The 24,785-nt window shown below is 38.9% G+C and overlaps 1 protein-coding gene across 2 annotated transcripts in view; it reads left to right on the forward strand.

Moving 5' to 3' along the window:
• The window catches only part of LOC145980623 (uncharacterized), a 53,949-nt gene that overhangs the window by 27,499 nt on the left and 1,665 nt on the right, over window positions 1-24,785 (forward strand). For both annotated transcript variants that reach the window (XM_083113660.1, XM_083113661.1), the window contains 4 exons: window positions 3,307-3,556; window positions 7,533-7,804; window positions 16,835-16,967; window positions 22,050-22,376. In XM_083113660.1, coding sequence (XP_082969786.1) covers window positions 3,307-3,556; window positions 7,533-7,804; window positions 16,835-16,967; window positions 22,050-22,376 — 982 coding nt within the window. The remainder of the gene's footprint in view (window positions 1-3,306; window positions 3,557-7,532; window positions 7,805-16,834; window positions 16,968-22,049; window positions 22,377-24,785) is intronic.

The raw sequence follows: 24,785 nt of genomic DNA on the forward strand, positions 1-24,785 counted from the left end.
TACGTGTAACAAATGAATTATTTTCCCTCAAGCTTCAGTATATTAGCAGAGTATTTCTTCCTTCTTTTATCATCTTTCAAATATATTAAATTAATTTTTGTTCGTTTCTAGTTTGTAAAATCCCAGCAAATAAATTTGTATTTAGTAATTTCTATTTATACAGTAGAACGTCGTTTATCCGCATTAATTGGGATTGAAGGTTATGTGGATAACGATTTTTGTGGATATTCAAACATGTGTTTATTTAACAAAGATAAGCACGTCCAGTACAGGCAGTGATCAAAACGCTACATTTTAAAAGTAGCTTCGCTACAGCTACAGCTAGTCTTCGAAAATGTAGCTTCGCTACAGCTACAGCTAAATTTTCCAAAAAGTAGCTCGCTACGCTACTAGCTACTTTGCTACTTTTACATAAAAAAAAACTTAATAACCACATGGATATTCCAAAGAAGACACTAGTATGATAGTTGTACTTACTGGAAAATAGATTCTGTTATTTATTATCATGATTCTCGTCATTTGGAAATTTTGATAGCAGTATTACTTTAGTTACTTATTTTCAATATAGTGTTTTGAGAATAACGTACCTATGTAAGCGGCAGATCAATTCCAATTTGTCTATATGAGTATTGCAATTAGGATGACACAAAATTAATTATTACAACTATACACAAATAAAATTTGGTAGAATTATTTACATTTATATATCAACATATCTTCCTTGAGAATAAGTATTGAGTTAAGTCGCATAGTGGTTCGAAACCAGTCTCGATTAGCTTATCTGTGCATAAAGTGGACTCAAAATAAAAACTAGAAAGGATGCCTGGAAGATGGGATCCTCCTGCTCCTCCATTCCTCATGCTGCTCATCGTCTATCATCATTCTTCCTCATTCTCACAATTAGCTAAAAGTGGCAGAAAGCGACTGTAGATAAGATTGATTTGTTTTTGTTTTAAGTGCACAGTAAGGGAAATGGGGACTGGACCTACAGTTTAAAGTGGGATCCGAACCACTATGTGCCTCCACCAGGTATTGAACCCGGGACCCCTTTACTGTAGATAAGATAATTACTAAATAAAACATTGATCTTCATTGTAATGATTAGCAAAAGTAACAGAAAATCTAAACGGAAATATTTTGCAAAAACTGATGTGTAAATCCGGGAGTTCTGTTAACATACTGAGCCATTGATTGCTTGCACTATTGCTGTCATTCTAGTGGAAAATGGATCGCTTCTTTTTGTACTGCAAATTGTGTTTACACAGTAATTAATGACATTTTGCTGCCTTTTGTACTAGGGATATACACACTATATATTCCGGGGTGGTGCAAATGAGGTATTTTTTTCAGGGGTGCCAAAAATGAGGCATTTCCAAAAAATCTCAAAAAAAGTAGCTGGTTGCTGTAATGTATTCATATATGTCAGTTATCTGGATATTCGAATTATTAAGATACTAATGAAATAAATTACGTGGATACCTATACTCTGATATCAAGATATTTATAATCTACATTATCCGTATTTCCATGTAATGCACTTTGTCTTTATGAACCTTCTGCAAAACTAAGTGTTATTGTCGATTTTTTTAATGCTGTTGCCACATACATAATTTACCTCAAAATGCTGAGAAGCAAAATTTTCGCTAAAACTACAGGAATTTTGTAGCTTCGCTACCGCTACAACTACAATTTTCAAAATATAGCACCGCTACAGCTACAAATTTTGTAGCTAGCTACAGTAGCGCCGCTACAAGCAGTGCTCTACTTTCGACCACTGAGTACAGGTTTATTTTATACATACAATACACAGTACTACCTGCACATACAGTACAAGAAAACAAAAGACATGAGAAAATAAGAAAACACTCATAATATATGTACACGTACAATACGTGCCTAAATTATAGAAAAATATATTATTATTTTTTTTCCCGCTCTTGCTATTTTGAGTGTTCGGATAACTAACGTTGCAGATAATTGACATCCAGATAAACGACGTTCTACTGTACTTTGTAAGATAACTACAAACTTCTCTCTTCGCATAATAATGATAGTAGCCGGCCCCCGTGACAGAATGATTTGCACATCGTGCTACTACGGCAGGGTTCCCAAGTGAATTTGAGGGTAGTGAAGTCGTTTAGTTAATTTAGGAATGTAGTGAGGGGGGGTTCGCCATGTGTCCAGAGGAGGAAAATGTCATCTATGAATCTTAGCCAGAGGAGTTGCTGGGAGTCGAGCAATTCCTGTTCCAGCCTGCCCATGAACAGGTTGGCATAAGAGGGGGCCATGCGGGTACCCATAGCTGTGCCACGTATCTGCAGGTAATGTTGGTCCCCGAAGCAGAAGTTGTTGCAGGTCCCAACATAATCTAACCCTATAAATATAAATAGGAAAAAACACAGGAATAGGATGAGAAAAGGTACTAGAAGGGCGGATAAATACAAATGATGAAGGAGACAGTAAACACTTACCACACAAAGAGAAATGGTTCTATATTTCGCGACATATGTTGCATTTTCAACAGAGAAGAAAGATAGATCGGCGTCACATACAGTAGAGGCACAGAATACTGACCGTACCATCTCTACGGTCAGTGTTGCCAGAAACAGTCGATAGAAAACAAAAAACAAAAGTACTTTCACCAGTGTTTACTGAAAGGTGGGTGGGTAGTTTCAGGGAGGAGAGGAAAGGGTTACTGGATGGCTAGGTTGAGTCCGGGTGGTATAGTGGCGTGCATGCCTGCTATATAGGCCCTTTCCCAACACTAATAAGACATTTACCACGATTATTTTTTTTAAAAAAAATCACAATTAAAGAGCAGTATGGAATTTCAGGTCTTAGAGTTTTTTTGCTATTTTGTTTTATATTTATCAAAGTGTAGTCATTTAGTCACGTGTACATTAACAAATATAATTCTTTCATCTGTTGTAGCTATAATTTTTGTTGTAGAGTGGAACCGCGATAATACTTTTTTAGGAGACCAAGTTCACTAAACTTAAAATAAGAGCAAATGTAAAATCAAGGAAAATTTTATAATATATTACTATGTTGGGACCATCAAGATTGAAAAAAAATGTAAAATCTGGGTTTCACTGTATTTCCAAATCGTAATTTTGTGTTAATATATATGAAACATGTACTTACATTATCCATGAATCTGATTTGTATTAGTTTCTTGATCTCACCATTGCCACAAGTACCAGTAAAATAGGAGAACAATCAAAAGTAGATTTGCAGAGAAATATGTGTTACAGGTATATTAATATTTCACAGAATTTCCACGCTCATAATTTGTTCTTTTTTCAGTGCAGTGAAGAATGTGGGAAGGAAAAGGAAATCTGTGGAAAATGGAGGCTACAACAAAATTTTCAAAAGCAATGATGAAATTGTGGGTAAAAAAGTACCAAAGGAAAATCCATTTGGGCAGTATTCTATAGATTGTGAGGTAGGGTGTAATGCCTTGGTGAAGGTTTTCAGTTACCTGACTGTGCAGGAACTTTTAAGAGCAGGTAGAGTTTGTCGTGCATGGCATGAAGTTTCCAGGCGTCCACTTTTGGTAAGTAGAATGAGAATTCACTATTGCTTGTTTCAGTTAGCTTTTAAGTAAGAAATATTGTAACATCAACATGTTTTATTGTGAAGGAAATGTTCCATATTTCCCCATTGCAAATGTAATTGGTAGCTTTGGGCTCTGGCTACTGGATGTGCACAGGTTCAAGTCTCCTGGGGGAGATGCCAGCACCTACTCCACCCTTCAAAGCAATTTTGGAACTCTGTTTCTGGAATGGCTTTCGGAGCTGCCTCAATGTCATCAAAATGTCTTCCTTTCGAAACTTGCTTGATCTTCGGGTAAAGAAAGGGGGCAAGGTCAAGTGAGTATGGTGGGTGATCTACCAAAGTTATTTTTTTCCTGGGCAAGATTCTCATACAGACAGTGCCGTGTGCGCAGGTGCATTGTCATGATGCACGAGCCATGAATTGTTGTCTCACTTTTCACACAACCTTTGCATCACTCCCAAATAGTACACTTGGTTAACTGTTCATCCTGGTGGTACAAATTTGTAGTGAACAATCCCTCAGATATTAAAAAAGGTTATCAACATCGTTTTGATTTTGATCGTTTGGCTCGTTACTGGCTGTCCTACCCTTTCTTCATCAGTCACTAGTTCCCTCCCCTCAGAAAACTGTTTAATCTATTTGTACATGGCACGGCATGAAGTGTAACAACTTTTCTCCTGAGATTTCGACCTGTGTATAGGGCAGGTGGCCATCCACCATCACGAGGCTACAAATGAGAAGCGTAAACCGGTCATGGAAACCTATGACGACGACTGGGAATGCATCGTGTTGACCACATGTCACACAGTAACTGGTTGAATTATCACGCACCTCGGCAGGTGATAGTGAGGCCGGCAGTCGGTAGGTAGGCCCTGGACCTCATGGGCTGTTGCACCACGGGTTGTTATTATTATTATTATTATTATTATTATTATTATTATTAAATAGAATTGGTTTTTCTGATTAATTTCAATGAACCGCTTCCTTGATTAACAAAGGTTACAACATCTGGCAATACTACCATTGAAGTTAATTGGAAAAACAAATTAAATTTGCAAAGTGGAAATATGGAACATCTCCTATACAATATTAAAACCTCTGAAGGCTAAGGCCTGTCAAGTGGTTTTTCTTTGGGTGACACTTAGTCAACTGTTATGTGACTTCCCAGACCCATGATTCACCTGTTTATTCCATGTTTAGTTAAACACAGAAAATCCAAAGTATACTTAGCATATTACGTTTTCATCCTTTATTGAAAGGAGGATAGAGCCTACAAAAATGATCACACTATGTACATTGTGACTAGCTAATAATCTCTAAATGAATAATAAATTGCAGAACCTATCAACATGAATTCACCAAACCACATTGGATGAGTTAATGGGTTGCACATTTAGCATATTAAAACGATGAAGCTTGATCCCTTTTTACACTCTCGTGATCTCGTGCCATCGTATATTGGGATAGTGATGGGTGGAAACTTACCTAATCAAGAATACAAGGATTAAATGTGCAAGTGATCCAAGCAGTTTATAGCACCTTGTTTGTCTGTTATAATTCACTCGGTTAGAATTGGAGATTTGACTGATACATCATTTTATGCAAGCACTTTATAAAATGCATTAATCACCAATCAGAAATTATATTACTGCATGTATCAGCACAGTAGGTAACTAGTGCATGTGCTGAAAATGGTGATACTTGATTATACCTTGTCAAATAGTTGAACATATGTATTGAAACTATTAATTTTAAGGTTACATATTAATTATTGTATAAAGTTAAAAAGTTGAAAGGTATATATGAGTAAAATTGTTCACTGGGTCACATTCTCACGAAGGTTGAGAACACTGCTCCAGAGGGATTGTTTGGTGGGTACCTCTAAAATTTAAATGCTAAAGTGGGTATAACAATAAAACGTGATTTTATCGTTATTATTATTAGTATTAGACTTAGCTTTGCTTTTTAACTACAGTTCGGTTGAGATAAACTGATTTCAAATATTATTATAGATTTTAATGTTTGAAGGAAAGAATAACCAATTACCTTTACTTTCTTTTATTACAGAAGAAAACTAAGAAATAACTTCACAAAAAAAATTAAAGGTTCACACTAATTCGCTGGTGGTTCTTGGTTTACATGAGTAAACCCAATACAAGAGTTGACACCAGTACTTTAGATTATCTTGGTAAAAGAAATATAAGAAAAAATCACTCTCACATATATTTATAAAAATAACAAATTTAACCTTTTTACTCACGATTACATGGCTGGCCTTTAGAAAGAATTAGCGCTTTTCAAACTTTAGTAGGATTTTTTAAACAGAAGATCGAGCTTGTGGGGGTTAAAACACGAGAGCTCTCGACACTGGGGACCACTTCACTAAAATCCTCGTTGTTCTGTCTTCTTTTTCCGACGATCCTTGGTGTCTTGTCGCTGGAGAAAATCCTTCTCTGCAATCTCGGCTTCACTGAATGAAAATCTGCTAAACTGCTGCAGACAGAGTTCACTCCTGCACGATCTCTTTTCCGGAGAGCCTTAATGCCAATTTAACGTTTCTTGTGCCTCTGCAAACAACGGCGGACTAGCGTGGTCTTCCGACTGAAGACTCTACTTTACCACTTCGCCAGAAGAAAATGTCCCCGGAGGTATGCAAAACTCAACATACAGAGCACAAACTTGCGCGATCACCTTCCCGTCAAAATCTCCATGCCAACTGCTGCAACCTCTCCACGCGAAAACCCACGTGCGCTTACTTCCCTTTGTGTACTGGACTCAGTCTATTATCTCAAAAAGGGGTGTTTCGATTCCTTTTGCTTCTTTCTTCCCGGAACGTTCTGTAAACAATCTGTTACATGGGTTGAGTGTAGAGCAGCCACAAACAAAAGAACCTTCGGTCAAAAACCTTCATGCACCTTCCCCTCCATCGGTTCAATTTGGGCTATAAGGAAGCCTGCTTCACTCTGTTCCTCCCCTCCATGCAGGAGTCGTGGGTCTGAGCTGAGCAGGTTCTTTTGCATGTTGTTGCACTGTAACCCTATGTTGGATAGATCTAATTTCAAGACAACTTTGTAGGAGACATTTATAGACACTTTTAACTCTGATAAACTTACTTTTTATTTTTCCGCATAAATTTTTCTCACGATCGATTTTGCCACCCGTCTGGTGGCTTCGTCAGGCATGTACTGTTTTGCTGCGGCTGGCGTGGTTCCTTCTTCTTCCACTTGCGCTCGTTGCGGCGTTGTGTCAACTACCGCCATCATGAGCACAACCAGAAGACGAAGAAACCACGCCGCCCACAGCAAGACAGTACATGCCTGACGAAGCCACCAGATGGGTGGCGAAATTCATCGCGAGAAAAATGTACGTGGAAAAATTAAAAGTAAGTTTATCAGAGTTAATTACCTATCTCCACGTAACCACCAAACAGATATCTTTAGATACAATATTGTATGCTTACTATGTTGAAGTGGACAAATTATTTTATTATTTTTGCTAACTATTCATTATGTTAATTAATGTCTTATTATTTAAATAAGCAAATAAATCATTCAGGGTCTTTGTGGAACATTTGCAATTTTATATTGGATCAGCAGACATCAGTATTGGCAGATTTATGTTGGTTTATATACCAGAATAAAGTAATTATCGGTGAAACTAGTTTTTCAAAATTCTATTAATTAATAGAATTTGAAAAATTATTTTCACTGAGAAGTAAGTAATTTATTCTGGTATTTTAATTTGTTCCCATATTTTTCATTCCGTGAAATATGAATTTGTATTGGTATCAGCAAATATTTCATATGGTCAATGCCTAATTCCTAGTGAGTGAAAATAATTCAGGCCTAAAAGGACTAATTCTTTTTCTGAACTCAAGGGTTATCATAATTTTGGATCAGCTTTTAGAGGTGGCAAATTCGTTGTTTCCATCAGTGTCAGTAAAATTTTTTGATATTTATTAAATTTCATTTCAGTGGAAAACATTAAAGATGAAAAACTCAGTAGTATCAGATTGGAAATCATTCATTAAATCCTTAATTGCGAACCGCACAGAACACCTTGATCTCCGGAAGACTATTATTCCGGGACACGTCGATCAGGACCAGTACTGGGAGAGTTTCCTGGAGGAAATCAGAAAAGCTGAGCATCTTAAGAGGCTCAGTCTTTGCAGGTGTTCAGCAGATGTGGTGAAAGCTGTAGCATGTGTATGCCCGCAGTTGGAAGCTATCAGCGCTAGGTCATTAAGGTATGCCTATGTTTGCTGTAATCTGTGTTATTTGTTTCATGCAAGTGGAAAATTTAAAGGAATTCTTGAGCAGTGCAACTGGTCGATTTAAATACTTTGAATGTGTGTGTGTAATTATTAGATCGTTGCACTTGAAATGTCTGATTTCAGGATGACGAACTGCGAGCACTAGTGAAGTCGGATCCTCACCAAACTGTAAGAGACATGGCAGTGACAGTGGGTGTACATTATTCCAGTACCCCTGCACTTGCAAGAACTTGGAAAAGTCAAGAAGCTGGTTGGTTGATTTTGTGTTTTAAGTCCACTTTATGCACAGTAAGGCTAATTGGGACTGGACCTACAGTTTAAAGTGGAATCCGAACCACTATGTGTCTTCACCAGGTATCGAACCCGGGACCCCTTGATTGCAAGGCGACGACGCTACCACTGCACCACCATCGGGGAGGCCCTCAAGAAGCTGGATAAGTGGTTTCCCCATGAGCTCACTGAACATCACATGACGCGTCACCTGGAAGTGTATCTTTATCTGCTCTCGCGGAACCAAAACATTCTGTTTTTGCAGAGTAGCGGTGTGACGAAAAATGGATAGTGTACAATAATCGTTGCCACTCTGCACAATAAGTAGATGCTAATGAGGCTCCAAAATGCTGAAACCGGCCCTTCATCTGAGGAAGAGATTGGTGACTGCTGGTATTATTCACTGTTCATTCTTGAAAACTGGTGAAAAAATAAATGCTGAGAAGTACCGCACCCAGCTGGATGAAATTGCTAAAAAAATTATTAGTCAAGCAGCCTAGATTGGTCAATAGAAATGAAGTTGTAGTGCTTCATGACAATGTGAGGCCGTTTGCTGTTCGCCCTTCCAATAGTTTCCCCGTAAATACCGTGTTTCCTTTTTTTTTTCTTTGTTTTCCCGACAACTTTTTCATCACGGGAATGGTTCCGAAGAAAACTGTGATTATTTCATTCTTAGCATCATGTGCATTTCTTTCCTGCACTGCTCTGTGTGTTCAAGATGTTTTTTCAAAGGCAGGAGAGAAAAAAAAAAGGTATTTTTTTTAAACTCTCGCATTGTGTCTGCTGCTCGTGTTTCCTAATTGTCAAAGCAAAACAACCTTCTTGGCAAGATTCAAAGCACTGCCGTTTTTCTTCCATTATGAGTCATAGCTCTGGAGCCAGGAGACAAAACATTGGTGCCAGTTGCCAGCTGCCCGCTGCTTGCAGACACACACCCCTCCGACCGGTTTGCAATGGGAGGTAGGGGAAGGGGGAGACGAAAACAGGTGGTAGAGCAGTGCTTATCACAAGTGTGCTCATTCCTGCTGGGGTAAGTTGCAGAAAGAAAAGAAGGAAAGGGGGGGGGGGAGGATCACTGCTTGACACTCTCCCATGTTGTCATGTCAATGCTTCAGACATAGGAGGAAGATTTCTGATGCAGGACATTAAAGAATGAGAAACCGGCTCCATCGTTTAATTACTGCATAGCTGTGCACGCACAGTGGCGGATTAATGAGATCATGGAAGATGGGCATTTTTTTTTCCTTTTCTTACTTACTTACAGTACGCTATGTTCGTTGAATGCACATATTCAGGTTCAAGAGCAACTGTGTAATTTTAGACGTCAGAGGAAAGGAGACGGGAGATCGCTTTTCGCCTTTATGTTAATTAGTTATGTTTTCACTTCCACATGAGCAAGAAAATCGGGGCAGAAATACTTGGTACTTTTGATTAAAGACTAGTGATGATACCATAGGAAGCATGAGAAAGCAACCCCCCCCCCCCTTTCAAACCAGAAAAAGGCGAAGGTACAGTTCACCATGCCGTGACGCATATAAAGGAGATGTGGGAGATCATGTGATCAGCACCATGCTCCGGCTCCCTTCTGCCTTTACCCCACATACTCTTCGATCTCTGCCAATTTGGAGGTGATGTGATCAGCACCCCACTTGGGAAGCCTCTACCTACCAAGGTTGCCCCCAGGTACAAATTTATTTTAGGCTGGGTGAGCTCCTTAGCCGCTTTATGTGGTAGTCTAGATCACCCACATTTTAATGGCATTTAGGTGCACACTAAATTTGGCTGCTCGCAGAAAATATTGCCGCACCCCTCATTTATTCACTCATTTTTCCTGGCCCCATTACTTTACAGCACACAAGTCACGTAATATGCATAGAGAAACATCACGTAGAATAATACATTTATCTAAACTTCGCCCCCTGCCTCTCGCACACACAATTGATTTGATAAGAATATTTTTACGTCAGTAATTAAAATATTACCCTATCTGCTTCATAGAAAAAATCACTTTAGCTTGTGCATTTTCAGCTTCATTCTGATAACCAAATTATATAGTGTGCGTGAAAAAACCTCCGATTAAAAATAATCGAACTAGATCCAATTGTATTTCCTTAGGAATCGAAACTACTTTCCAATGAAGAGAAAGTGCAGTTGATATTAGGTATGGCAAATCCTTATTTTCAATTTCCAACCCTGCAAACAAGAAGAAAGGAAAAAATTACAAACATGAAACAAGCCCCCCTCCCCTCTTTTTTTGTTCCCGTCAACTAGGAAGGATTCCTTAAATGAGTGGGCAACAAGTCCCATTGTCAATTTTCCACTCGCGTATTTGTGGAGGGGAAGGGCGAACAAAGACACCTCAGTCACCTACGTGTCTAAACTCTAGGGAAGGCAACATTTAGAGAGAATCGGTTTGGCAACACTGCGCTTCTTGTTTGATGAGGCAGAAGGATCGGCCCATTTATTCTTCACAGGGACTACAATTAGTGCCGTTGTCCCTTCCTGTCTTTCAAGGAAGGTGCGACAAATGCAAGTTGTACCCTGCCTCCCCCCTCCCCAGCCTTCCACAGACCATGCCTGTTTGCTCCTCTCCTCCCTCCTCTCACATGAAAGCTTAACATCTGGAAGTTCAAGGTTGCATGATGAATGAAACAGCTGCAAAAGCAAGAAAAAACAGGGAGAAGTCGCTGTCAACAAAACAGGTTTCTGCCAAATTTTAAAGATATCGTCACTGCTCGGAAAACTTATAAAGCTGGAAACGGGAGTTAGAGCGAACGTAAGATCAAGATGAACATCCTATTATTTAACACGGCCTTTTGCCGGGGCCCGACTGGAAAACTTATAATGCGGGAACGTAATATTGGGGTTTCACTGTATTTTTTATTTTTATTGTTTCACATTCAGATTATATTGATACATGAACATATTTAAAAGAAATTACAATCCTCTTTCATTTTTTACATTTGCAGTACATAATAAAATTCTTTCAATTATTTCTGAATTGAGTTGCTACTTTCGAACCTAACTAAATAAAAACAAGTAATTTTGGAAATAGAAAACAATGCGTATTTTGTGTAAGTGTTGCCAATCTATTTTTGTGTGTGAAATGCCTCTGAACACTGTATATGGCAGCCGACATTGCACGTCTTACATTTTTTCCATGTAGCCTTTCCACGATGTCCACAATGGACTTGCTTGGAAACAGTTTCCAAATGATGTGATGTGCCATCAAATCGCACTTCAGGCAATACTCTGGATGAGACTTTAACACTTGGCCTTCCTGCTAGTGGACGGTTTGTCACGTACGACTGCATATAATTCCATACTACATACCTGCTAAATGAGAGTAGATCAAGCCCATCTTCTTTTCCTGTAGCAGTCAGGTGGTAAAGTTGCCATGCGTTGTTCATGGAAACGTTAAGCAGATAACTTGTCATTGGCCAATACCACTTCTTGTTCCTGATACTAATCTTGTAGCATGCAATGTTTTGGTCCATGCGGTCAACACCACTCATGTAAGTATTGTATAGACCAACACACAAAGGTTGAGGGACTGAAATGTATTTTTTGTCCGCATTACTCCATTGCTTTGCATGTCCCAGAGGTGACACACCCGAGACAGTTGATGCTACTGTAACGATGATGTTATCATAGTAGTGTACAAGAGTAATGCAAGTACTTTTGTCTGTTAGTTGATGGTAACTTCCCCACTCTTGTTTCTTGCACGAACTAACATCCGGAAGTGGAGCATTTTCCACACGATTTGGGCGAACCGTACCAGTTCCATTATGACCGTGTGCCTGTAAATGTTCCAGCAGAAGAATGGAAGTAAAATAGTTGTCAAAAAACAAAGAGAGCCATGAACGAGCCGAAAGTTTGGATATCAAATCCATGACTACAGAGCCATGTACTGCCAATTCTGGTATTGTATTTCCTGTCGCAACACCTTGATAAGGTTCTCCTTGAATAAGATATCCAAGATGCGTCAACAATGCCCATGCTTGGAAACCAAAGCGAATGGGTTTCCCGTGGATGTGCTGTTTGGTGCCATGTCTCCCATAATATGGCACCATTGACTCGTCAATTGAGAGATATATATCATCTGGATAAAATTGGAGCCAACGCTCATTTATCATAGACCAAACTGGTTTTATCTTCCCAAAACGATCAACAGTGTCTAGTTTTGAATTGTCACAAAAATGTATGTATCGCAGTATTTCTTCAAACCTATTCCTTGACATTGCTTTCGAAACACCTGCGTGATGTACATCTTCAGCTAATTCCCAATACAGGAAAACCTCGTTAATACGATATTGGTTAATACGAAGTACCCTTTAATCCAAAGTTCTTCCCATTCCCCAGCCGATAAGATAGGATTTATAATGTATTTCAGTACGGATAAATCGAAATACGGATAATTTTTAATACGAAGTTGTTTACAGGACCCTTTGGCAAAACTGGTTTCCCTTAATTTGAAGTAGACACCTGCGTAAGTCGACAAGAGAAGATCAAATGTGGAGAGAGCTTGGATGTTATTTTAACTTGACCTTCACACGTTTCCTTGTCCTAAGAGCTGCTGACAACTCGAGGGAAGCAGCCCAAAATGCCTGCTGCACATTGACATTCTTTGTCAATGTGCATGGCAGGTCAAGCTCTTTCCCTGCTGAATGCGCCACCATGGATGAGATGAGAAATGTGAGATAAGATTGCAGGAATGTTCCAAAACAAGATGCGTGGCACCTGGAAGTCTCACCTATCTGTCTAGCTCTGAGCTCGAGATTCAGCAGTTTGCCGTCAGCAAGCAACTTTTGGCCTGGTAGCCGACAACCTCCGATAACCACTTTCATTAAAAGCGTGTTCTTTGTGCCCTGAAGAACTTCATAAGAAAAGGGAAACTGTTACAGATAATCAAAGCCACATAGACCAACTAAACATGGTCAATCCGCTTAATGCGTTGTCATCTAGGTTTCCCCCAAAAGTTGACTTTGATCTTACGTATGTTGCAACTCCCGTTTCCCAACTGTGCCGGTCATCAAATTTGCCAAAAAAGTGTTCTGTTGGCTGAGTGACTTCTCCTTTTTCCTATCAGCAAACGGGGTTGGGGTCCATTGGTAATTCAGCCATGATTTTCTTGCTCATGTATGCACACGGGCAACTTTCCTTTGACATCTAAAATATGAACAAAAACCGCAGGATAAAAAAAGAAAAGTGACCCCCCCCCCCCTTCTACAACAGCTCATTATCCGCCACTGGTGTGCATGGCAAATGCGATAATTGCAGAATTCAGGTCCCTCTTTCTTGTTTGAATGAAGCTGTCTGGATAGGAAATATTGCCCGTATTATTGTCTGTTGCGTGGTAAAGCGTAATGCAAGGATCACTTTTCTTATTCACGCTGCTGATAAAAGTTTGGTCTTCGACAATTGTGTTATCTTTGAAATGCTGAGGATTTCCCTTCTGCCACCTGCTGCTCTAACTTCCAGCTGGTCTCATTGTGTTTACCCTGCAGCTGGCGCCAGTGTTTAGTCTAGCATCTGGAAAGTTGTTGTTTGCCGATAACCGCAATGACTCATCCAGTGGGAAGGAAAAATTGTCATTGTTTTGAATCTTGCAAAGTTGTTTTGATTTTAGGATAACCGAATTCGATCTGCAGAAAGAAAAACAACTTTACAATGCACACATAAAGTTCGTAAAATCGCCGCTTTTCTTCAGAACCATTAGCATGCTGCTGTAAAAAAAAAATTAATGTAGGAATACGAGAGGAAAAGTTTTGGCGGAGCGAGTGTTTGACCTCCAGAATACTCCTGAATCCAACAATCCGAAAATACGCAAGTTTCGTAAAGCTTGTTTTGAATTCATTTTATGCTGATGAGCTAAGCGGGACTAAATATACAGTTTAAAAGTGGGATCCAAACCAGAGTGATTATCGAGTGTGGCACTGTTTAATGTGTCCTAGGATACACATTCGGTGCAAACATATCGCAAGTTGCGTGTTTCCTTTTTCAGGGTGGATTACAATGCAAGTTGAGGAAGAGTTTGGAACGATCCCTGCAAAGGGGAAAGGAGGGGGGGCCAATATGAAGGTAATTGAAGCAAAGAAAACATGACTTTTTTTAGGATGTGTTTTAGACAGCGGAACCAGAACGAAATTGACAACACCAATGTTTTTTTTTTTTTGTTTTTTTTTTTTGCCAGGGAAAGGTTGTGTTCTCTCCCAAGAGAATCTTCTCTTACCAGTTACTCCTGTAACGGACAATGTTCTAAACTGGGTATCAGCGTAGGATCCGAGCACTTCGATGTTTCTCGGAATTTTGAGGGAGAGGCCTTTCCACCCCTGGCAGGTCATCAACCGGCAGGGTTGGGTATTGCCGTTGCATCCAAACAATGTTTCCAGCTCGAGTAGTTTATGACCAGATTGAAGAATGACCGCTTGTACGGCGGTAAATCGCATATATGCAAACAGTTACAAGTGGTCTCGAATCAGAGGGCAACACACACTAAAATAAGTATAATGGTGGCAGGATGTCTATGTAGATTATCATAGTAGTAGTAATAGTAGTAGTAGTATTCGCACCAAATAACTATTCTACTATTGAAACAGACTAAAACACGGAACATGTTAAAACTCTTCACAAACTGTGCGATTTCTTGAGTAGTACATTATTTCTCTCGAATTCGTGAAGACCGATTTTGAGAATCCTCCTTAGCAAACGATGCCTCCGCGATGGCGGGTTCGATACCGGTGAAGGCACATTGTGATTCGGATCCCACTTTAAACCATAGATCAAGTCCCGATTAGTATTACTGTGCATAAAGTGGACTTAAATCCTGTCTCAGCTCCTTAACAAACCTTTCGAAGAATCAAAAATTTAGACTGGTAAATAAATTTTTGTCATTTTGAGGAAAATTATCATTTTTGGCTATTTTTGGTTCATATGAATCTGTCTCGTCCTCCTCCGTGGCCGTGCGATCTAAGGTGCTATTCAATGGGCTCCGACTGCGGGATGGCATTGGTTCGAGTCAACCTGGGTTGTCTCTGGGTTCTCGGCCTCAGGCACGTAGCCTAGCTAGAAATATGTTTCGGGGGGGGGGGGGGGTCAAACCAAGGGTCTCAGGAATAATAATAATAATAATAGTAGTAGTAGTAGTAGTAATAATAATAATTATATTAAATCAAATTCATACTAATTAAAATACATACATTAATATTATATTGTTATACGAATAGGTAAAAATACTGTATAAGAATAAATAGAGATATAACAGAGCATATTCATTACGTAGCTTACCTGTAGTTAAGATCGGAATAATTTACATAAAAACAAATGCCGTGGAAATTAATGTCAAATATATGAATAATTGAATATTTATAGAATAACAAAAATGATGTTACATGTAGTTGGAGAAAAGTAATTTCTATTTAATATTATATGTATATTATTTTGAGTAGTAGTGTACATAAATCTTCTTTGTAATGTCATTCAAAGCCGTATGATCCCAACATAATCCTTGCCTTCTAAAAAAATCAGAGGAAATTAATAGCCCTAGAATATGCAACATATGCTAATATTTTCATTACTTAATTTTAGTACTTGATCAGTCTTTCGGGGGGTCCGGACTCCTGCCCCCCCCCCCTAAATACGTCCTTCCTGTCCTTCAAAGCTATATGATCTTAATAGTTTTTCTTGTATGTACGCATTGCTTGCATGATAGAATTATTTTCCTGTAGTTTACGGTTATTACAAGCATAAGAAAACAGTTTTTTCTTTGTGACATTTCAGGAGAACACACGCTCCTTTCATCAGACATTTATTTTCATTTTGACATGAGCAAAAAAATATACTAAATTATTAAATTTTATGTCTACAGTGGGCAGTATTTGGTGGGGAAAAGGTTCACCAATGAAGCAGCTATCCAAAACGTCTTTGAGGAGTTTCTTCAGTCCAGAATGTCGAACATCTTCGAAAGTAGCATCAAAACACTAGTATCTCGTTAGGAGAAGTGTATAGCTTCAAATGGTGCTTATTTTGATAAATAAAAGTTCATTTCCGCTGTTACTGTTGTTTGAAGTTTCACTACGAAATCAAACATTTCATGTGCAACAACCTTAGTATGATTTTTATATCAAATTTGAGATTTTGTTCACCATTATGATACTGAAACTGAAACATACAGCAGTCAGCCTGCAAGAAGATCCCTAAATGAGGGGAGGCAGGGAGCAGGGGCAAAGGGAAAGATTTTAGGGGTTTCAGGAAGTCTTCCGCTGCCATCAATGTTTTTTTGTAAGTGCGTGGGATTTGATTTGTGTTTTAGTTGGTTATTTTTTCATGGTGTTCTAGGACTTGTGGCAGGCGTAGAGAGGAAAGTTGCCACTGTGTGTAGTGAAGCATGAGAGATTGTAACTGATTTCTGTGGTTGTGAATCTGTGGTAACAGGTTGCTGCTTTTTTTCAGTGTACAGAATATTTTTGTATTGCTTATTCTGTACATTACTTGGCCTGCATTTCAAAGAAGTCCAAAGAAAATATACGGCAACGACTTGTGTCGCTGCATGTGTTACAGTGAGACAAGCTTGGGGGTTCCGATATAGGGTGCACTCCCCAGGGTGACCTGCTGCTACGTCACTTCACTTCTGTCGGGAATCTTCTCTTGAGCCGTCAACTGTACTCAGTTTTTGTACTGTAATTTTAATATTTTATTTGTCTACTTATAATTTTCATTGATTTTTTTGTGTAGATCAAAGGAAATATCGTTGGATGCAGTATGCCAGCTAGAAAACCTTCAGGAGCTGAGGTTACGAAGTCTCGACTCAATTCATCTCACAAGTACCTTTGCAGATTTGAAAAGTTTACATAAACTAAGGCATTTGGTAAGTGAAACGTCTCTTTACATTTTTAAACAACCTTATACGTTTTCACTAAGGCTAACTGGTTAGGGAAAGCTTCTGGCAAAATTTAGATTAGAAATACTGGCAGAAAACATGTGTCCTCACCAGTTTAAATAGTTTATTTTTTCGTGTAGAATGCCTGTTTCCTTCTAAAGTTCCATCAATTTATGTTCAGCCATATCCATGCGCATGTTCTTCCCCGTGGCCGTGCGGTCTAAGGTGCTGTGTGTGCTTTAGACTCCGACTGCAGGATGGCATGGGTTCAATCTGAGTTTTCGGCCTGTGTATAGGACAGGTGGCAACCCACCATCGTGAGGAAATTGGGGAGTTAGGAGTGAGTAGCTTCACCCAGTCTGGAAAATCTCCTGTAATGGCTGAGGGTTCGATGTGCTGACCCCACGTCACTCCATTACCGGTTGAAGATCTCCACACCTCTAAGTAAGATTGTTGGAGGGAGACTGGCAGTCGCGAGATATGCCAAGGCCCTTCCAGGGCTGTAGAACAAGGGTTATTATTATATCCTTGCGCATGATAGTAATTGATAGAGGCATACATACTTCATTTTTGATGAAAACCCAAAATGTAAAATAACACAATATAATGATCATTTTTCATGTTTTTGAAAGGTGTGAGGTACATTTTCCTACCATGTTTTGCCACGAAATTATGCAAAATGATCTGGAATATGTGAAATAAACTCTTATAATGAAGAACTTTAAAAAGATCTAAGATCAATTACTTACATGTGTGAGTACGATTTGTTGATCAAAACAACGTTTCAGGTCAAGACTGCCTCCTTCAGATTAATGCGTATTCTTACGCACCAAACATGGTGTCACGTTAAGAAAGTGTTAGTTGAGGATACAGGTTAAAGGTTATGGATAAAAAACACTTACTGAAGAACCCACATTGTAGCTATATAAACTGTCATTCTGTCCACACACAAATCTAAAACCATGCATATCACAATCTAAAACCTCATAAAAGAAACTTCTGAGGTGGCTCGGGTGCTTGGGAGAAGTGAATGTGCAGTGTATGCTCAACACGGAGAAGGAAGTAATTGATCTTAGATGTTTTTAAAGTTCTTCATTATTTAGCTGTGAGTAATACGCACATCACAATATGATTGAATAAACTCTTAAACACGAAATTTAGAGCTTATTTACTGATGTGACACTTTCTGAAGTCTGAATCATTGCGAGTTATGCAAATCACAGGAAATTGATTAATTCTGCTGTAAATATTTGAGAAGCCAAAATGGACTTCTTTATACAGGAGTTACTCTGATAACTACATAAATGTGGTATTAGAGGAGAAATGTTTCTTTTGTGTAATAAGTGTAGTTCTTAAACCAAATTTAGGGCTTTATTAACCATTTTAACATTGATGTACCATTTTTTATACTGTTTTTGATTTTGAAATGTGCTCAGTTTTTGCACCAAAATCTCGATGTTTTGTTCTCCATAAATATGTGGCTCTAGTAATTGATAATTCAGGGTGTCTACCAGAGAAGAATAAGTCAAGAAATAATGGTTGTGGTCAAGAATTTTTGCTATTTTTTTACAGTATAGTGAATTTACATTGTTATATACCTGTACTGTGATTTGGTAAAATTGAATATTAGGTAATCTAAAAGTGTATTGAGTTGTGGTTAAGATTTGTTCACTTCTTTCCTTAAGAATTATACATTCTTGTATGCATGAAGTTTTGTGAAAATATTAATGAAGTAATGTGGCCATTCCCCATCCAGGATGATGTCTGAATCATTAATTTTTACATGCATTAATAATTAAAGCAAGTCTAAATCTCTTCTTAAAGTACAGCTTCAGGTTTCATCTTAACTGACCTTGCGGTAGGGGTTTTCATTGAATAAAAATATATATTTTCTTAATTTCCAACTATACCTAAATAGGGGGCAATGAAATAAATATGTAAGTAAAAGCGGGGGGGGATAGGTCAAGAAAAGGGAAAGAAAATGTCAAGAATTTTTGATTTCTTATTTCAGTAGACGCCCTACCCTATAATTGTTCACAGTAGTTATAAATATTAGAATATAATACCACATATCAGTTTACCTGTATTTTATCTAGATTCACTCGTGAGAGTAGTCTGTGTTTTGATTTACTTTATGCATCCAGGAGATTGCGTAGTAAAATCACCAATTCATATTTGTTCCCTTACTCAGTGTTAACTACAACCTTGGTGACAATGAAGTTCAACCAGTCACAAATACAGGAGTGCGTTGTGAAAGAAGGAGAACACATGCATATGCTGAACATATTTTATTCAGCAGGCTACATGGAACAAAGGAAAACATAAATTTCCGCTGCAACGCAGCAAGGTATGGTGTCCACACAAAATAAAACATTTTCGTCCATCTACACGTGACATTGAAGTTCGACCACTGTTAGAGGGGATCCTGTTTACCATGGTGTGACGCTGCCCCGTCGGCAAATAACTGTGGCAATGCGTCGGGGCATGCTGCGGACGAGTCGTTCAAGGTATTCCACATCGATTCCACACATTCCTCCTGCAGGCAGGCGATAAGAGCAGCCACTGTCGTGGGTCCCCTCTGTTGCACACGTCGCTTAAGAACACGCCACACATTCTCAATGGGCGAGAGGTCGGGACTCGATGGTGGCCATGACAGAGTTCGCACGTGATGGCAAGTCAACCATTCTCTTGTCAGCCGAGCTGTATGAGGCCTGGCATTGCCGTGTTGAAAGATGAGACGCCGCCTGTGGAACAGGTGCCTTCGCACTGTGGGAAGATGCCGCTCCAGTATGCGTGTATAGGCGTGTGCATTCACAATGCCCTCACAGACGTGTAGTGGGCCAACCCCAGATGCCGCCATGCATCCCCATACCATCACTGATGCAGGTTTCTGTACCCGACGTGCATAACATTTTGCTTCATTCTGTTCCTCCTTCCGACAAATGACTGTTTTCCGTATTTTCCCGTACACAACATTGAAAATGGATTCGTCCGTCCACAAAACCCTGTTCCACTGCCGAAATGTCCATCCCCGGTACATTCATGCCCACCGTAGTCGATTGCCTTTGTTCAACATGGAAAGGAAGGGTTTACATTTCGCCTTGTACACTCGGTAACCACATCGCTGTAGGTAACGGCGAATGGTTCTGGTTGACACTTCAATGTGAAAGCGTTCTCGAGTCCACAGTCGTAATTCGGCCACAGAAACATGATTGTTGGTCTGGATATAGCACCTAAATATCTGTAGGTCACGCACGCTCAGCAGGCGTTTTCGACCGGGGGCCTTACCTGGCTCTGTAGTACCCGTATTTTGGTGGTGTTTGATGATGCAGTGGACGGTTGACTTGGGTAAGTTCAATTGGTGCCCTATTTCCCGTGCACTGAGTCCATCCTGTTGCAACTCCACCACTCTTCTCCTCACAGTGTTGTCAATAGGTTTGCCCCTGGCTATGGTGATGATGCACTGCGGTTCCTCGGTGCACAGCACGCGCTTATATACGGCGGACTCCCTTATCGTGTCCGTGACGTCATGCTTCCATCGAATGCGCCACTATCTGTGGAATTTTCCGTATGGGTCTGGTGCCTGGTCGTAGTTCAATGTCACACGTATAGTTCCCCGGTTTCGTTCTTTACGTGACCTTGGGTGCAACATGCTGGGATCACGATTCTTGCCTGCTCACACGCCTCCTCTTACACACATGCGTCACTTCTGCAGGTCACCCATTCCACTACCTATACCTCTGTGCATTTAATCACGTATTCCTTTCTGGTTGAACTTCATTGTCACCAAGGTTGTAACATATTTTTTCTGATAACAATAAAGTACTCGTATAACATTTATTGATAACAATAACCGATATTTTATAGTCCCTCGTTTGATACCCAGTGGAGGCACATAATGGTTTGTACCCCACTTTGAACTGTAGCTCCATTCCCAATTAGTTTGTCTGTGAAAAAAGTGGACTTAAAACGAAACTCAAAAACAAAAACTGATATTCTACCAATGTGATAGAAATTAGAAATGTTCCATGAAAAACCTGAATTCACCTCCTCTGCCAGTGTTTGCAAGCAGGTGACTGCAAGAGGCTAAGCCTTAGAAAACAAAGCTGTGTACTGTATTTAGATATTTCCTTTGAAAAGAGAACAATGTAATGATATGCCTATAACAACTAATTAATCCCTTCCATCCTTAAATAAATAATATTAACCTTGAGCAGATGGAAGCCTCTTCCGCATGCTAGCCTCTACAGACAACCACTTTCTAGGCATGCACTTTTCAAACTTGCTGTGAACTACAAAACATATCAATGCTTGAGAACTTATTGACATAGAAAGATTATTTTTTTTTCCACAATGGGGCTTTCAGCAGAGGTGACATTTCTACATTGTATCTCACAATAATGAAAGTTATAGGAAGAAGAAGAAGAAAATGGAAATGTTACCATAAAATTGATACTTTGTCCTTAGTCTCCAATTTAGTTCTTTGTGAACCAAGAACAAAACCAAATTGGAATCTAAGAAAAATCAAAGAAACAGCCTTCATAGCAATGGCCCCAAACTGTAGTAGAATTCAAGCAAATATGGCCCCCTCGCCTGAAAAATTAGAAATAGTAGCATAAGTTGAGCAAGAATTAGTACAGGATTTCAGAGGATGCTATGGAGAAGTTGATTAGCGCACTGGATTTGTAGTAAAATCGCAGGTCTGCCGTGGGTTCAATTCCCACCACCACCAAAAGAAATTTGTTTGAAGATTAGAGAAGATGCGCTCTCTCAAAATGTAGTGTTAGAGGGAATTCACACTGAAACGACAAGTGACAGGCGACTAGTATTACTCGAGGGTTTCACCTATCAAACGCAGGCTTATGCAACCTGTCATGCCTTCGCGACGTGAAACGTTGCTGCTAATTGGCTCTTTCCCAAGTGACATGTGTAATCTGTCGCTTCGGTGTGGATTCTCTCTTAGCGTAAGTATAGTTAAAAGCACTAGCCTGTGGATAATGTCCATTTAACATTGCATGCTAATGTAGAACCTTTGTCATAAACATTCAGAGAATTTCATTTTACTTGCAGGCCCTGACCTCTTTTAAGGAATTGAGCAACTGTGGATTAATTGACATTGGCAGATTGGATCAGTTGGAGTCTCTGGAACTGGGAGAGTGTACTGAATTTAATGAGGACTTTTCTACAGCAGTGAGCAAACTACATAGACTTAAGAAGCTTCGATTGGAGAAGGCAACCGCCGGTCCACAATCGGAGTTGATATTCACGCTGAACCACTTAACCAATCTCACTCACCTTGAGCTGATTAATTTTGATGTGAAACCTGGTTTTGATGTTGCCATTCAGGCTTGCAAGCAGCTGAAGAAATTTCTTATCATTCCATCATATTTAGCTCATGTGAGTACCATACTGGGACACTGGCGTGTATTTGGTTCTTGTTTTTCTTATATCACTTTTCTAACACTTTGGGCTAATTTTGATGATCAGGATGAAATGGTGATTACATGAAATTTGATGAAGGACACTCGCAAATTGTGTAGTGGTTTTAAAGTACTAACTTTACCAAATTAATATAAAATTTACCACAATTATTATCCAATCCATTGCCAAACATTTCAGTTAAATTAATATTGTGCTTTTCCATTGACTGTATTTTCAATTAGTGGCGAACTTGATAAAAAGAGCCTGGCAGGAAATTTAAATATATAAGTTACGCTAGCAAATGCAATTAAAATTAACTAAACAACAGAGGAGGAGAAAAATACCCCAGAAATGGAAAAAATGCAACAAAACCAGGAAAATATACTGAAGAATGACCTAAAAGCCAAAAAAGACTGAACAATACAAAATAAAAACAATGTTTTCTGGTTCTAACTGAAGGGAAACAGACTGATATCAGATTTAGCATTCTTTTCAAGGCTTGATTTTTCATCAACTTATAATCCCTAGTCATCATAGTAAAACATTTTTAGCAAGTAACTGGGAATTATTATTTTTATCTACAAAGAAGCCATTTTAACTGCATTTGCAACAAAATATGTAAGCATCCATTTAAGTTAGCTGATAATTAGTATATCTATACTGCTAAACAGACTGCAACTACATTGCCAGAGGTCCCGGGTTCGAATGCCAGCGTGGGCATAGGTGTCCTTCGAATCCTGGCCTGAGCATGGATGGTTGTGAGTGTCCATTCATCACATCATCACTCATCCCCATCTTCGCAATTAGCCAAAAGGGGCAGAAATGCAAAGTAAAATAAACTTAATCAATCAATACATACAAGCTGTTATTAATTTTCGGAATTTTGCTTGGAAAAAAAATAATGAAAAAGACTGAAAGCTTCACATTGGCCATTTGCATTTCCTGAGGAAATTTATTCTTCTTTGCTGTATAGTATTACTAGAGGCACATATTTTTGGGAAATAAAAAAGCAAAATTTCGGTACAAAAACAGATCCAATTTCAGGTTCAAAAGCGGTAAATAAAATAAAATTTCGGTGTTATAGCGGTGAATGATCACATCAAAAGTGCTATATAAAATGACATTGTGGTTTTAAAATTGTGAATATAATCCTAAATTTGATTTAAAAACTGCAGTTATTACACAAAATAAACTTAACCCTTATAATAGCATATTTACCAGAGTATTAAGTTTATTCCTGTGTAAAGCGGTCCATTTTTGCTTCTCAAACATTTACAGCAGAATTAATCAATTTTCCGTGAATTGCATAACTCACAGGATACTTCGACTTCAGAAAGTGTCGCGTCGGTATATAAACGGTAAATTTCGTGTTTAAGAGTCTATTTCGCATTTTGCAGTTCATTTCGCATTATTTCGTGACAAAACAGGGTAGAAAAATGCACCTCACACCTTTCAGAAACATGAAAAATGAACATTACAGCATGTTATTTCATATTTCGTGTTTTCGTCAAAAACGAAATTTGCATGCCTCTAAGTATTACACTCACAGTTACCAATATACACAGTACAGTACTTCTAATTTGATTATTTTGCATCGTTTTTGTACCTTCCGAGTTAATTGTCGTGATAAAGATGAAATAACATCACCCATGCCTTGACCAGGATACAAACCTAGGATCTCTTCGCAGTACGCAATGCTGTCCACTCATCCCTGATGATAGATTGGATCTACCTAATATGAATATTCATCTGCTTACAAGGAGTGTCTTGGACCCATTCTTTGAAAATTATCGTGAATTAATATATTATATTGTAGAGCTGAGCCGATACCAGTTATATCTGTATCTGAAAGTATCGCATTTTATTTACCAATACTTTGCCTGTACTTTTATCATTCGATGGGTCTGCAAAAATACCACATGACACTTTATAAAAGTATAATTATCCTGAAAGTTATGCAAAATTTAAAGTTTCCATTGATTTGGTACCAATATTATGTAAAAAATAAACTATATTTTGTGGTTTTATAACAAGTATTCAAACAAGTGTCCTCAGGTTCTCAGCCAGGTTACATCGGTGTCAGCATCAAATGTTCCAAGCTCATACGTTGCTCTTGTCATCAGGGAATGTTAAATTGGAGACCAGTGTAAAGTTACATATGGGAGCGTGAAGCGGCGGAGCTAGATTCTGTCCTGTGATTGGCTCATCCTGGATGCTTTAGCTCCGCCCCTTCACACTCGCATATGTAACTTCACACTGGTCTCCAATTTAACATTCCCTGACCATGAGAGCAATGTATTAGATCAAAACGTTGGGCACAACATTGATTTAACCTGGCTGATAACAAGAACCTTGGTCGAATCACATAGCCAGGAAAGTTAGTTC

Source organism: Lepisma saccharinum, chromosome 28, assembly GCF_977018435.1.
Source record: "Lepisma saccharinum chromosome 28, izLepSacc3.1, whole genome shotgun sequence".
Lineage (NCBI taxonomy): Eukaryota > Metazoa > Arthropoda > Insecta > Zygentoma > Lepismatidae > Lepisma > Lepisma saccharinum.